The sequence below is a fragment of the Dasypus novemcinctus genome, chromosome 18, assembly GCF_030445035.2.
Source record: "Dasypus novemcinctus isolate mDasNov1 chromosome 18, mDasNov1.1.hap2, whole genome shotgun sequence".
Lineage (NCBI taxonomy): Eukaryota > Metazoa > Chordata > Mammalia > Cingulata > Dasypodidae > Dasypus > Dasypus novemcinctus.
This window is the reverse complement of record NC_080690.1, coordinates 15,252,413-15,268,154: the sequence shown is the minus strand read 5'-3', so window position 1 is coordinate 15,268,154 and position 15,742 is coordinate 15,252,413. Positions and strand designations below refer to the sequence as shown.

The 15,742-nt window shown below is 40.5% G+C and overlaps 1 protein-coding gene across 1 annotated transcript in view; it reads right to left on the bottom strand.

The window, feature by feature from the left end:
• Positions 1 to 14,574, bottom strand: part of GLG1 (golgi glycoprotein 1) — a 167,601-nt gene extending 153,027 nt beyond the window's left edge. Inside the window, exon 1 of the mRNA XM_071209077.1 lies at positions 13,982 to 14,574. Coding sequence (XP_071065178.1) covers positions 13,982 to 14,413 — 432 coding nt within the window. The 5' untranslated portion in view covers positions 14,414 to 14,574. The remainder of the gene's footprint in view (positions 1 to 13,981) is intronic.
• Positions 14,575 to 15,742: the final 1,168 nt, after the last annotated feature.

The following is a 15,742-nucleotide window of genomic DNA, read 5'->3' as shown; positions in this document are numbered from 1 at the left end:
AAGACAAGCGAATATGTTGGGAGTTGTTATAGCAGATAATTTTGCCCTAAATAATCTAACTGAAAGGGAATCTTTTTTTCTTGGAAACTGGTAAAAGGTTTGGGTGAACCCAGTTCCAAAACAAGCTGACCCTCTTAACACATAATGAACGATAATTCTCATAAAATAGTTTTGTCAACACGGGCGGTGGAATGTGAAAAAAAGATATATCTTTAGCTTAAATTTTAAAACATATTAAATAGGGAACACATGCATATGGCTCAAATATTTTTAATTAAAAATATATAAACACAGTGGAGAGTATGTTATCCTCCCCTAGTTCTTTCTCCCAAAGATGACTTCTCTTTTGTATCCTTTCAGAGCATTTTAATGTGAATACAGAAAATACAAAGAGAATTCTTATTCTTCCTCTTTGATTACAAAAAAGGTAACCTACTATAGGAGTTGTAACTTCGCTTTCATTATTTAATAAGAGATCTTAAAAATCCTTCTATACCAGACATTGTTTTTCACAGTACAACAGTATATTGTATGGATACATCATAATTTATTTAATCACTCCCTACTGAAGGGTGTTGGGTTATTTCCAATCATTTGCTATTAAAAAAATTTTTTTTTTCATTAAAACACTATCTTTATCTGAATAAATTTTCAGAAGTAGAACTGTTGGGTCAAATAATTGTTAAATTCCCTTTCTAACAAATTCTCCCATTCATTTTCACTTGATATGTCAGAAGTTGAAAATCAAGAAGTGGTGATTTCTCAATTGCCAAAAGATGGAAGCAATCCAAGTGTACATCGACAGATGAACGGGGTAAGTGGATCTGGCTCAACTGACAGAGAGTCTGCCTACCACATGGGAGGTCCAGGGTTCAAACTCCGGGCCTCCTGACCCATGTGGTGACTGTGACTGGCCCACACACAGCGCTGATGCGCACAAGGAGTGCCATGCCATGCAGGGGCGTCCCCCGCGTAGGGGAGCCCCACACGCAAGGAGTGTGCCCTGTAAGGAGAGCTGCCCAGCCCCACACGCAAGGAGTGTGCCCTGTAAGGAGAGCAGCCTGCCCAGGAATGGTGCCGCACACACGGAGAGCTGATGCAGCAAGATGACACAGTAAAAAGGGACACAGATTCCCAGTGCCACTGACAAGAATACAAGCAGACACGGAAGAACACATAGCAAATGGACACACAGAGCAGTCAAATGGGGGGGCGGGGGAGAAATAAATAAAAAATAAATCTTTAAAAAAAACCAAATATATAAATAAAATGCAGCATATATAAACAATGGAACATTATTTAGTCATAAAAAAGAATGAAGTCCTGATACATGCAACATGGATGAACCTTGAAGACAAAACGCTGATGAAATAAGCCAGACACAAAAAGGCAAATACTGTATGAGCTCACTGATTCAGAACAATTAAAATAAGCAAACCTAGAAAGTCTGAGTTTGAATACAGGTTACCAGGGCACAGGGTAAGGATAGGGATGGAATATAAGGCTTAAAATGTACAGGGTTCCTCTTTGGAATGATGAAATGTTTTGGTAATAGATGGTGGCAATGGTAGCAAAACATTGTGAATGTAATTACCAGCATTGAAATGTATATTTGAACCTGATTAAAGGGGGAAATGTAAGAATGTACATAATCCCACAACTTTGGGAAGCAGCCTTGGCCCAATGGATAGGGAATCTACCTACCACATGGGAGGACCGTGGTTCAAACCCCGGGCCTCCTTGAACTGTGTGGAGCTGGCTCACACACAGTGCTGATGCGCGCAAGGAGTCCAGTGCCATGCAGGGGTGTCCCCCGCGTAGGGGAGCCCCACGTACAAGGAGTGCGCCCCATAAGGAGAACCACCCAGCACAAAAGAAAGTGCAGGCTGCCCAAGAATGGTGCTGCACACAGAGAGAGCTGACACAACAAGATGCCGCAACAAAAAGAAACACAGATTCCCTGTGCCGCTGATAAGGATAGAAGTGGTCACAGAAGAACACACAGCAAATGGACACAGAGAGCAGACAACTGGGGGGGAGGGGGGGAGAGAAATAAATAAAAAATAAATCTTTAAAAAACAATAATAATAAACCCAAAACTTTTCTAATAAAGGAAGGAAAAAAAGGTAGTGATTTCTACTTTGGCCGTAAATAGGATTAACTGTACCATGAGAATTGTCCCACCATAAACGCCTTTTTTAAAAAATGAAATAATGTTTGGTCTTCCATAACAGGACTATGATCCCTGTAAAAGAAGAGAAACAAACAAGATAAGCCTGACAATTACCCCAGTTTACTGCCTGGAAGCTGTTTCTAGGTACTGGGCAGGAAGTTCAGGAGAGCCAAGGCAGCTGGAATTTTCAGAATATTGGGGGGCGAGAGGGGAAACCACATGAAGAACGAGCTCTGAACACCTATAAAGGGTCAAGTACTGATCTGTCTATACTGGGGGAAACTCATTGAGACCAGGGAAAGAACTACTGAAAAGCAAATACTCTAGATAATTTCAGAAGCTCACCCAAGGAGAGAATATTTCATTCCCATCAGCCAGATTGGAGAGAGCTCATAAACATGGGGCATTGGGTAAATTCTGAAGAATCACACCTCAGCAATGGACTTAAATTAGGCATAGATTAACGGCTGCTCCGGACTCACCCTAACAAAGGTTTAAAGCAAGCCACAAAGGATCAAATTGATCTGCACATAAACTGTGTTTCAGAATAAAGTTCAGGGAAGCAGACTTGGCCCAGTGGTTAGGGCGTCCATCGACCACATGGGAAGTCCGCGGTTCAAACCCCGGGCCTCCTTGACCCATGTGTAGCTGGCCCATGCTCAGTGCTGATGCGCGCAAGGAGTGCCGTGCCACGCACCCGGGGTGTCCCCCACATAAGGGAGCCCCATGTACAAGGAGTGTGCCCCATAACAAGAGCCGCCCAGCGCGAAAGAAAGTGCAGCCTGCCTAAGAATGGCGCTGCCCACACGGAGAGCTGACACAGCAAGATGACGCAACAAAAAGAAACACAGATTCCCGTGCCACTGACAACAACAGAAGCAGACGTCTAGACACAGAGAACAGACAACTGGGGCGGGGGGTGGGAGGGGGGAAGGGGAGAGAAATAAATAAAAATAAAATCTTAAAAAAAAAAAAAAAGAATAAAGTTCAATACTCTTAAAGGAACTTAACAAAATCCAGCACTCACAAGTTACAAAGTTCAAAACACTCAAAATCCAAACAGAATATCATACGTGCAAAGAAATAAGAAAATACAATCAATAACAAGAAAAATAAATCAAAAGAAAGACTCAGAAATGGGAGTTGATGAAATTAGCAGATGAGGCCCTTAAAAGTTACTGATAAGTACACTCACAGACGTAAAGGAAAACATGAACATAATGAGCAAAGAAATGGGATATAAAAAAAAAAGGGCCAAGGGAAGCGGATTTGGCCCAGTGGTTAGGGTATCCATCTACCACATGGGAAGTCCGCGGTTCAAACCCCGGGCCTCCCTGACCCATGTGCAGCTGGCCCATGCAAGTGCTGATGCACGCAAGGAGTGCCGTGCCATGTAGGGGTGTTCCCACGTAGGGGAGCCCCACGCACAAGGAGTACGCCCCTTAAGGAGAGCCACCCAGGGCGAAAGAAAGTGCAGCCTGCCCAAGAATGGCACTGCACACACGGACACACGGAGAGCTGACACAAGATGACACAACAGAAAGAAACACAGATTCCCATGCTGCTGACAACTACAGAAGCGGACAAAGAAGAACACATAGCCAATGGACACAGAGAATAGACAACCGGGGTGGGGGGGAAGGGGAGAGAAATAAATAAATAAATCTTTTTTTTTTTAAAAAAAAAAAGGGCAAACCAAACCAAACGTCTAAAGATGAAAAATAGAATATCCAAAACCAAAACAAAGAAAAAACAACCACCCTAAAAGTTTTTATCTTTACACATAATAAACAGTCAGGTCCTCATAAGTCTATCCAACTTAGAGTTTAATAAGAGATTGTGGTATTTTAACTGTCTCAAAACTATTCAAAGCTAATTCTCTAAAAACGGTCTTAAATACAGAAAATATTCTTAAAATATGATGAAATTCAGTATTTATACTTTCATATAGATTTCACAGGCCAAAGAAAAATGTTCCAACCTTAGCAAAATAATAGCAGAAGTATTTACATGTGTTTGAAAAGTTACCAATTTTCAGGAAATTTTCAGTAATTTTTCTATGTAGCTGGTTTTACAGAGGGTAAAAAGATAAAATCAATGCCTTTTGTTTCTCAACTGATAAAACAGCTGCAGAAGGAAGGATTCTTTTTTCCATCCTGCAGAAGTGAGGATCTGTTTTTATGTAATGCATTCTGCAGGATATAAAAACTGTGTTTTCCCCTCTTCCATGAGAATGCAGTTTCCTTTGTCTGATAAGCAGTACATTCCAAATCTGGGCATCATTTAGACCAAGAGAACTACAGAACATGTGGCAGAACTGAGGTGAATAGTATTCACCTTTCTGCTCTCCATGTCAACATTTTAAATACTTAGTAAAGACTCTACAAATGTTCACTCCAAAGTTTTCTTGAAGGAAGGAGACTTGTAAGGAAAATATAAAAGGTACAGAGCATTACAGATCATGTCGCTTTTCTCTTTAAGACCATGAACATAAAGCCTGATCTTGGACCGCTTATTGGACAAAGACAATTTTATGAATGGTCTACTTTTTTTTTCTAATTTTCCTCCTCACCACAACTCTGTGGAAGGTTTCATACCTCACTTTTAGAGATAAGAAAACTGAAGTTTGAAAGATTAATTTGGGAAGTGGATGTGACTCAAGCAACTGTGCTCCCATGTACCACAGGGGAGGCCCCTGGTTCAGTTCCCCATGCCTCCTAAAGAAGACACTGAGCTGACATGCCAGGCAGGTGCAGCAAGCTGATGCAACAAGAGACACAAGAAGAAAAATATAATGAAAGACACACGAAAGCAATTAGGTGCCTCCCTTCCACATTGGAGGTCCCGGGTTCAGTTCCTGGTGCTTCCTAAAAAAACAAGAAAGATGAACAGACACAGCAAGTGCAAACAATGAGGGGGTGGGGAGAAATAAATAAATCTTTTTTTAAAATTTTTTAAAAAAGAAAGATTTGTACAAGGTCATGGTAAGTGAACTAAGACTTGAATCCAGGACTGTCTAGCTCCAAAGTCCATTCTATTTTTCTACTTACATTGCTTCTCCCATCAAAAGTTCCACATCACCATAGCATCTTACCTCCTCTGGTTTTTATTTCATAATATGCTCAGTAGATGGCACTAATTAATGGGTGGCAGGCTTTATTCATAATTAAAAACTCTCCATTAAACCCTATTCTCAGTCCTTGAGGTTACTGTCCATCACTGCATGTTGTTTATCACATAAGAGAACTGATTTGGTCAAGTGCAAGAAGTTTGGGAATTCTGTTAAGTGACTTGCAGGCTGTCTTTTTAGTTTAAACCTAAGTTACAAATAAAATCTTCCTAGTCACTACAGCAATTTCTTCTTACATGATTTTTTTTCTTTTGTTCCCTTTTTATTTTTTTTTATGTTTTGTATTTGAATTTATTTAGAATTTATTTTCACATTCTCCTGGCAAATTTTCCTATCATTTCACTTAACTGTTTAGCTTGCTTATAATTTTGGATATGTATCACTTTTATTACTTTTTTAAAGAAAAAAAAAACCACATTTTTAGGAGTTTTATCACTTTTATAAGTGTACAGAATTCAAGTCAGTAACCATTTTCACTGACTCCCCCCATTAAGTTATATATGTTATTGAGGCTTTAACTGAAGGATTTGCAGGTGCTGTAAAAACCAGGCATGGAGCTAACAAAATTTTCTAATTTCAGTAAAATATTAAAGCTGAATGAAAACAGATGTTTGATTCTCTTAATTCATTATTTTTAGATTCCAGTCCACACTTCTCATTCTTCCACACTCTATTTTAATTCAGATACAAGGGTAGTACTGGCACAGTTCTGAGGACCATCACTTGAGATTCTTTTTTAAGTTTCAAATTTATGTAACTCAACCAAATAAGGATGAGTGACCTACGGACTTCCAGTTTTATCAAACTACTGTTCCTCTCAGGCTGATGGAGCTATAGTACCCTTACAACTCATAAACTAGGTATGTTGAAGATAAGAGCCATTCACTACAAGATTAGGAGGTATTTTTAAAGTTGCTAAATTAAGAATTTCATGATATGAACCACCAATTTAAGAGAAGAATGAAAAATATTAAAGATCATTTTTCTAATTCTCCAAACCATTTCCTCTATGATATGCCAACAGCATTTAATTTATCCTTTTCTTATGGCACTTACTACTTTGTAATTTGCATTATGGTTTTTAGTGTACAGATATTTCTTTTTCTTCTTTTAGATCAGTGCTGCCCAACAGAAACATAATCTGAGCCATAAATATTATTTTATGTTTTCTAGTAGTCACATTAGAAAGAAGTAAACTTAATTTTAATAATTTTATTTAGCTCATTATATCCAATATATCATTCAATTATGTCATTAATATAAAAATTAATGATATTTTACTTTTTTTTGGTACAAAGCCTTCAAAATCAAGTGTGTGTTTTACACTTACAGCACATCTCAATCAATTCAGATTAGCCACATTTCAACTGCTCAGTAGCCACATATGACTGGTATCTACCACAATGGACAGTGCAGTTTTAGGTTATAAATCCCTAAGAGTGGGGGAAGGAGGACACAGCTAATTACAGATAGATAAACCTGCTTTCAAATGTTAGTTTCCTTATTTACTAGCTGTGAGGACTATTACTTAAGCCTCATTTCTTCATTAAAAAATATATACATATATCAGCCCTAGAAAAAAGCAAACTCCCTCTCCCTCTGTGTGTATGTGTGTATATATATATGTATGTATGTATGTATATATATATGTATGTGTGTGTGTGTGTGTGTGTGTATATATATAGTAGCATTAAATGAGATATAATACCTAAAAAGCACCTTAGGACAGGGCACAAAGAAAGCCCTCAATAAATGCTATTGTCATATATTTGTATCCTCTAACACTGAAAACAGTGTCTTGCACATAGGAGGTACTCAATAAATGTTTGCTGAACAAAGGAAAATTAACTTGCATCATACCCTATAAGCCATTTTAATGCTTCCTTTAAAAATATGTAATATCTAATATATATGGGGAGTGGCTGTAACTCAAGAGACTGAATACTTGCTTCCCATGTAAAAGGTCCTGGGTTCAATCCCCAGTACCTCCTAAAAAATGTGATAATTTATAGATAGATATAGGTATAGATATACACACATAAACACACACACATACAAAAAATATAAACAGACATTCTAGTGTTTTTCCACAATGACAGGTACATAAAAGGCGATCAATAATGACTTGATTAGGTGGTTAATTAGCTTCTAGGAGGAAATTTCATATTGGCTCAAACAAAACAATCATAATATATCCTAAAACTAAACAAAGTTTGGATTGTTATTGGGTATTATTCATATCACTGATTTCCCCCCATGAATGAATAGAGAGACATGAGATAGCACATACCTAAATCACGAAAACTATACAATATATACATATAGAAAATATATACATGAAACGATTCTTAGAGGTTAAATTACAGGGGCCTTAGAAATTATACTGTTATCCAAACTTTTCGTTTAACACTTGAGGAAACTGAGATTCACAGTGGTAAAATGACTTGCCTAAAGTCATAAATAAAGTGCCAGCTTTAGTCCCAGTTCACTCTTTTTGCTATTCCAAAGTCAATACACAGAGCAGGGAAAAACATCTAAATCATTCCACTATACAAGTACAAACTCTGCTTAAGGTTAACTGGTTGAAAATCATTTCTTTAGGAGAATTTCTGCCCATAAGGGACTCAACCTCATAATTAAATTTACTCTGACAATGCTGATCAATACTTCCATGCATAGGAGCTTTTGCTACCCAATTCTTTCTTTCTTCCTTCCTCTCCTTCCTTCCCTTCTTTCTTTCCTTTTAAAGAAGCTTTAGATTACATAAATGTTACACCAAAAATATAGGTGATTCCTATAAACCCCCCCCTACCCCCCCAATTGTTCTTGACAATGAAGAAAAGGAGTCTGCTTCCAGGTGGCCCTTCCCATTTAGCGTCCACTTATAAACCCCTGGCATTCTCAAAAGTCACATACTAATTTTCCTTAGCTCAAGCACCCATGGTAAATTGGAAAGAGTATGGACATTGAAGGTGAAAGAGAATCTGCAGAATAACAGTTCTATCACTGATGATAAAATGTTGGCCAAGTTACCTCATCTCAACTGAGATAACACTATCAGCTATAAGGAGGACCAACAAGAGTATTAATTGAGGTGATAAGGACAGAGTTATACACTATCTTAAGGATACAGTTAAGTGAAAGGTTAGGAACAGATTTAAATGTTCACTAAGAGTTTGAAAGTGCGGTTTAGCGTAATGCTGCAATGTTCATTCCTATTCAACTCATAAAGTAGTCCATCTTCAGTAAATATTTATAAAGCATCCACTTTAAAAAATAATAATAATAAAGCATTCACTTTGTATATAGTACTTAGGTACTGATCCTCAAATTTATGAGACTGACATATCAAGAGAAGGTAACAAGGTGAAGCAGATGTGGCTCAAGCGACTGAACTCCCACCTACTACATGGAGGTCCCTGGTTCAATTTCCAATGCCTCCTAAATAAGACTGCAAGGGAAGTGGATGTGGCTCAAGCAACTGGGCTCCCATCTACTATAAAGGAGGTCCAGGGTTCAATCCCCCGGGGCTCCTGCTGAAGGCACGCTGGACCGCTCGGCAAAATAGCCTAAGCAGAGAGCTGGCCCGTGCGGAGTGCTGGCCCGTGCAGAGTGCTGGTCCATGCAGAGTGCTGACCCATGTGGCAAGCTGACTCACACAGCATGCTAGGCCAAATGGGAGTGCTGGCCCGAGCAGGAGTGCTGGCCCACATAGAAAGCTGGCGCGGCAAGATGATGCAACAACAACAAAAAGAGACAGAGAGGAAAGAGAATAAGAGATGCAGCAGACCAGGGAGCTGAGGTGGTGCAAGAGATTGAGCACCTCTCCCTCACTTTGGAAAGTCCCAGAATGAGTTCCCAGTGCTGCCTAAAGAGAAGACAAGCAGAGCCTCCTAAAGAGCACTAGCAAGATAGCAAGCTGACACAACAAGATGACACAAGAGTAAAAAACAATGAGAGACACAGCAAAGCAGAGAACGGAGGTGACTAAAGTGATTAGGCGCCTCCCTCCAAAATGGGGTTTGGTTCCCAGTGCCTCCTAAAGAAAGAAGGAAAACGTACAGACACAGCAAATGCAAACAACGAGGGGGTAAGGAGAAATAAATAAATCTTTTAAAAAAAAAGATAGAGAACGTAACAAGAACTTCTGAAGGTCACCAAATGCAATGAATGTCCCACAACGATGAAAGAGGTTGTTGCTGTGGGAGGTGTGGGGTGAGGGGGGTGGGGGGGTGTATGGGGACCTCTTATATTTTTTTAATGTAACATTTAAAAGAAAAGAGAGAGAGAGAAAAAAAAGAACTTCTGAAGGTATCTTTCAAAATGCTTTTAATAAAAAAGAATACTTGGGAAATGGATGTGGCTCAACCAGTTGGGCTCCCATCTACCATAATCTACTATATAGGAGATTCAGGGTTCAATGCCCCCTGGTGGGGCAAGCTGCCCCATGCAGCAAGCTGGACCCCGTGGAGTGCTGGCCCACACGGGAATGCTGCTCCATGCAGGAGTGCCGTCCTGTGTGCGAATGCCGCCCAGTGTGAATAGGCTGCCCCGCGGAGGTGTGCCGGCTGATGCTGAGAACTGGCACAGCAAGATGACACAAGAGATACCGATGACAGAAAGTAGGAAGACATAGCAGAACAGGGAGTTGAGGTGGCACAAGAAAGTAATCACCTCTCTCCCACTCTGGAAGGTCCCAGGATCAGTTCCTGGAACTGCCTAATGAGAATACAAGCAGACACAGAAGAGCACACAGTGAATAGACACAGAGACAGACATTGGGGGAAATGGGGGGAGGAGGGAGAAATAAATAAAATAAATCTTAAAAAAAAAAAAAAGGAATACTTAGTTTCTCAGCTCTTTTAAAAAAAGTCTTTATCAGAGATAAACATTTAAGTATTTATGAGCGAAATTACAGGGTGCCTGGGTTTTGTTTTAAAATATTCCAGTCTCCCAACCCTTCTACTTCCTCCCCCAACTGCCACCAAAAAAAGTGTTGATGATAGCTGAAGCTGGGTGATACATTCAGTGATTATAGTATTCTCTCCACTTCTGTGTATGTTTTTAAAAATGTCCTCATTAAAAAGGTTTTTTTTACTCTAACAAAAACAAAATTAAAAAAACAAGGAAAACTATAAATTTCACAAATAAACTTTTTTAAGGAACCAATGTCTTTACCTGAAACTTCTAAACACTAGATAACTGCTGGCCTTTACAGCCAAGCATACATATTTTTAAATTACTTGCAACGTTAAACATCTCCTATCTCTTTACCATACCTTAGAGAGCAGTATATTGTCTTTCTTTGGTATTCCTACCGCTTCACAGGGTGGTAGATGCCAGGGAGTAGTCTTTTTCTACTTAGATTTTCTAGTTAGATTTTACAAACAACTACTCTATACACATAACCAGTACTACTACCTCAACATTATTGCTATAACAAATACTATTTAATAGGTGCCTATTGGGTATACTTGGTCTTTTTAAAAGCATGGCTCATCTGAGAGGGTTAAAAAAAAGAATTCCCCTATAATCTATATGTAGTTTAAATGTAGTTTATGTACAGATTTTTAATTTGTCGGCTTATGATGCATTAGACAAACTGAAAGTATCATAATTTCATAAAAATTAAAATTTTTAAGTGAATTACTATATAATTTGAACATACAATAGTCATCCCTTCCACAATGCAGAGGTTTACAGTGCAGCACCCCCATGATTTGGAAAATCTGCATAAAATTTTTTGGCCCTCCCTTCATACCAGAGAAGTCTGAATTTTTTCTTTTTCTTTTAAAGGGTGTTTACAGTACCTTATTGTAAAATCTGGGTATATTTATGGTATTAAAAGATAAACTATGTTGATATTATACAATACTATACATATATGTTATGCATTTATGAGTTTCTAAACTTTTTTCTGTGTCATCTGCTGGCCTTTGTGTATCATCTGGGGCTTCCACAAAACTCCCCCCAATTTCCCATTTAATTTCTTATGCTGATCCATCATATATCAAAACCGCGATGGAGAAAAGTCATGATATGGAGAGGATAACTTGTAGATAGAACCTTGAAATATTCTAATTCATGTCTTAATCTAACACTATATTTCCCTGTATTGTTTCTTAATAACAATGTGGGGAGTAGATGTAGCTCAAGTGGTTGAGTGCCTGCTTCCCACATAGGAGGTCCCAGGTTCAGTTCCCCGTGCCTACTAAAAAAAAAAAAAACAAACAAACAACAAGCAAACAAATGAATAAACCAACTCAGGGGAGCTGATGTGGCTCAAAAGTTGAGTGCCTGCTTCCCACATATAAAAGTCCAGGCTTCAATTCCCCATATTGTACCAAAAGATATAATAATAATATGATTTATGATGCTGCCATTTAAAAACTCACATTCTCTACCTTTTCATTATTCTAATAGCAAGTACACAGAGAACAATCTTCCCTAGATTTGTATCCAAAGGGATAAAAAGCACATATGCTGACTTCCCTATCAAATAGTCCTACTAACTGAATAACAAATACAAATATATTCCATACATTTTTCCGCATATGTGCCTAATTTCAATAATTTATGCTTTTAAACCAGATCAGATTTAGTTAATTCTTAAACTTCAAACTAAGTGAAACAAAATTTCCTTTTGTCTTCAAAGAGAAAAAAAAAAAACTAATTTAAAAATAACTCTACCTTCTGAAGGGTATAACAGGGAATTCATGGTACTTTTCTTTCAATTTTTCTGTATATAAACTGAAGGAAAATTCACTGAATTGGAAATTGGAACCCCCTCCAAAAAAAAAAATTACTCCCACCTCCAATTCACAAGTCATTTCTTCCTCTGAAGATAAAACTGCCTGTATTAGTTTATTCATCCTCAATAAATGGACAAGTTCTCTAATCAGTGTGAAGTATTTAATTAGGTACTCTAGGTCATAAAGGATGCATAAGACCTAGTACCTAGCCTCAAAGAGTTTATATTTTATCTCCATAAAGGAAAAAAAAATGTAGTTACTTAAATAATTTTCTTGCTGGGAATCTTACAGTCAATGGTAGAGCTGGGATTAAATTTGTAGACCAGATTCCTTGCAATAAGTAATGCAAGATAGTATTCACTAAACATAACAGATTCCAAAATTAGTCAAATCTAAGGTAGTTATAGATTACGTAAACTGTTAACTCCCTTTCACCTGCATGACATGACTAAGACTGCTCCTGCAACTGGAGTTTTCCAAAGTTCCCAACGCGCACAAAGGAAGAGATGTACTCCTTAAATGGGTGACTCTCCTTAACAATGTTCTCTCTCTGCCACAAACTGCAAACAAGATCTTTGGTGAACAATATTTGTACCCTAGTTTGAAGAAACAACATCTATTATACATTCTCAGAGACCAAAAGGAAAATGCCAAAATGCTTGACAACTTAAGAATCTTAGCTGTACCTACAAAGAGGAGTAACTGAAGTACAAATGATGACAAGGGATTATCCTAATAGTCTTCAGCCTGTAGTCACCTAAGGCCCCAACTTCAAAGTGACTCTGGAAATTATCTTTCTGTCTCCTAATTACACATGTTTTTTCCACTTCTGAATTACTTTTGTATAGACTACTAGAGTGACTATCACATGAAGGGATGGGAGAAGTGCCAAGAATAGCAATTTTCTACAAACCAAGGGTCTTCAATGGCCTTGAACACTTCTGGTGATATAACTTCCCAAAGGAAACTATCTCAAGCACCAGCTTCAATCTACTTGTCTAGGACTAATTATATATACCTATACCCTTGGAAAAAGTATCCCTACCAGCTTTGCTTCCAAACTTTGAGAATTGTCAAATATGCACTTACTATCTACAGCATTAAATCCAAAGAAATTCTCAACGTCACTTAACTAAATCACATCAAACAATATCAAATCTAGATTTCATTTAGAGTTACTGTTAAAAGTCATATTCAGGCGTCAGAAAGGCAAATCCCATAGCCCCATCACAAATACTGGATGTGTTACAGTTTCAAATGCTATCCCAACTTTTCAAGCTCTGGGGCTCTAGCTCACTTGGAGTATTAGCTTAAACATGAGTTTCACTACAAATTGACCAAAAGAACTGAAAACAAAATGACATACAACCGGTTTAGCACTAGGTAAATAATAGGGACTCGCGAATTACAAGAATCGGGAGAAGACAGTAAATTCTGATTACCACACACATCAGAACAGAACCCGAGTTACCTAAGCAAATATTACCCAACAACAACAAACAGATCATTCTTTGAGCTTACGTACGACAACCATTTTTCATATTTAAATAAATTACTACGAATTGCCCATATCGAAATGGATGGCAAAATCCTAAGCAGGTCCTGGGCGAGGAGCATAGAGCATCACACACACAAAAGACAGGAAACAAACACAAACACGCTCCGGGCTTCGTCGACTGGGGCCAAGAGCTGGGCTCGGTATCCCAAACCCTCGCCCCACGAACCGAACAGGAGGCCGCGGAATGAAGGGGAGGGGTGGGATTCTCTTTTCCAAACCCGTCGGGGAAAGAGAGGCAGGGAGAGAAGGGATGAGTGCTGCGAAGAGGAAGCCAGAGAAGCAGCAGACCGGCGTCAGCGGCTTCCAAGGCCGGCTACACCCTTGGGCCCGCACCAGGCCTAGCCTCCTGCCTCGTTGCGCCTCCTCACCTCCCTCACGTCCTGCAAGCACTCGAGCACCGCTAGGTTGTTGCTCCAGGTGTGCTTGGGGCACACACGGGTCACGTCCTCCCTGCAGGACTCTTCCTCCGCCAGCTTCCAGCCCCCGCCAGGCCCCGCTCCGCCCCGCCGGGCCGGAGGCCCACCCGCCGGAAAAGGCTGCTGCGGTGGCTGAGGCGGCTGCTGCTGCTGGTGCTGCTGGTTCTGGAGCTGAGATGATTGAGGCAGCTGGGGCAGCTGCTGACCCGCCGGCCCGCCGCCCCCAGGCTGCCCTGCGAAGGGCACAACGTTGGCCCCGGGGCCCTGGCCCTGGCCGTGACTGCCCTGGGCCGGGAGTTTCTGGGCCCCGGCAGCGGCCAGCAGCAACAGCTGCAGCGCCGCCGACAAGCGGAACATCCCCGGTACACGTCCACACGCCGCCATTTTGGATCCGCGGCGAGCTCGACGCACCCGCCGGCGCCGCGTATTTAAATGAGGGGGCGGGGCCGAGAGGCGTGGGCCGGCGTGGCCCACCCGAGCCCCGCCCCGGCCGTCTGCGACCCGCGAGCCGTGGGCCGAGCCTAGGTGGTAGCTGCGCTCTAAATGGCCCCGCCCTGGGCCCTGGCGACGGAAAAACGTTGCTCTTTACTGAAAGACTTTTTGGGTGTAACTTAAAAAGCCTGGGTAGGGCGGCTTTGCCTAATTCCCTTGGTTGTCGTCACGGAAAAATAAAAAATTGAGGTTGCCACAACCAAGATGGCCGGTAGAATATGTCGCCTGTTCAATGACTTGCTAAAACCCCCACAACTTTGTGCAGAGGTTAACTTTACATGCTCAGGCATATTCCGGAATCTAAGAGCCTCTGTCTGCCTCAAAAGCCTTTCTTACCCAGAGAGCGAGAATTAAGGTTAAGAGCACAGGTCCCGAGGTCAGACCTAGTTTATAATCCTTGCTCTTCCGCAGACGAGGCAAGCCCTTTAACTTCTCTAAGCCTCAATTTTTTTCATCTGACAAAAAAGAGGATCTCTAACTCAAAGTGTAATTGTGAGAAATAGAAATAATAATAAGGAAAGTGCCTGACCCACAACAGGGAACTCAAAAAGTTACCGCCAATGCATGAACTGTGACGCCCCCACCCGTGCACCTTAGTCCTGATTCTAAACCAGAATTTAAACTCCTGTTTAAGGAGTGGGAAGAGGATAATAAAACACATCTTTGAGGACTGTCTTAGTTTTTTGGGGCTGCCATAACAAACAACCACAAACTGGTGGTGTAAAACAGAAATTTATGGCCTCCCCGTTCCAGCGGCTGGAAGTGAGAAATCAAGGTGTGTCGAGCAGGGGAGCGCTCCATCTGAAGACTGTTGGAAAGAATCTTCCAAGTCTTTTTCTGGGGTTTGGCGGTGGCTTGCTGGTAGTCCATAGTGTTCCGCCCTCATCCCTCTGTGTCTGATTTCCTCTTTCTGCAAGGACACCAGTCATACCAGATTAATTTGGCCTCCTCTTAACTAATAACATCTTCCAAGACCCTATTTTCAAATAAGGTCACTTTCACAGCACTGGAGATTAGGACTTGAATCCCTTTTGGGGAGACACAATTCGATCCATAACAAGCACACAGGTTAAGTCCCTGTGACCACAACTGTTCTTACTGTCCTGCAGGCAGCAGCTTTTCAGCAGCACTTTAGGCAGAGATTGGCTGTTGCTCCTCACACCAGTGATCCCTCTCCTTGTGAGAGATGATGTCTTCTCAAAGTGACTTCGCCTCTATTGT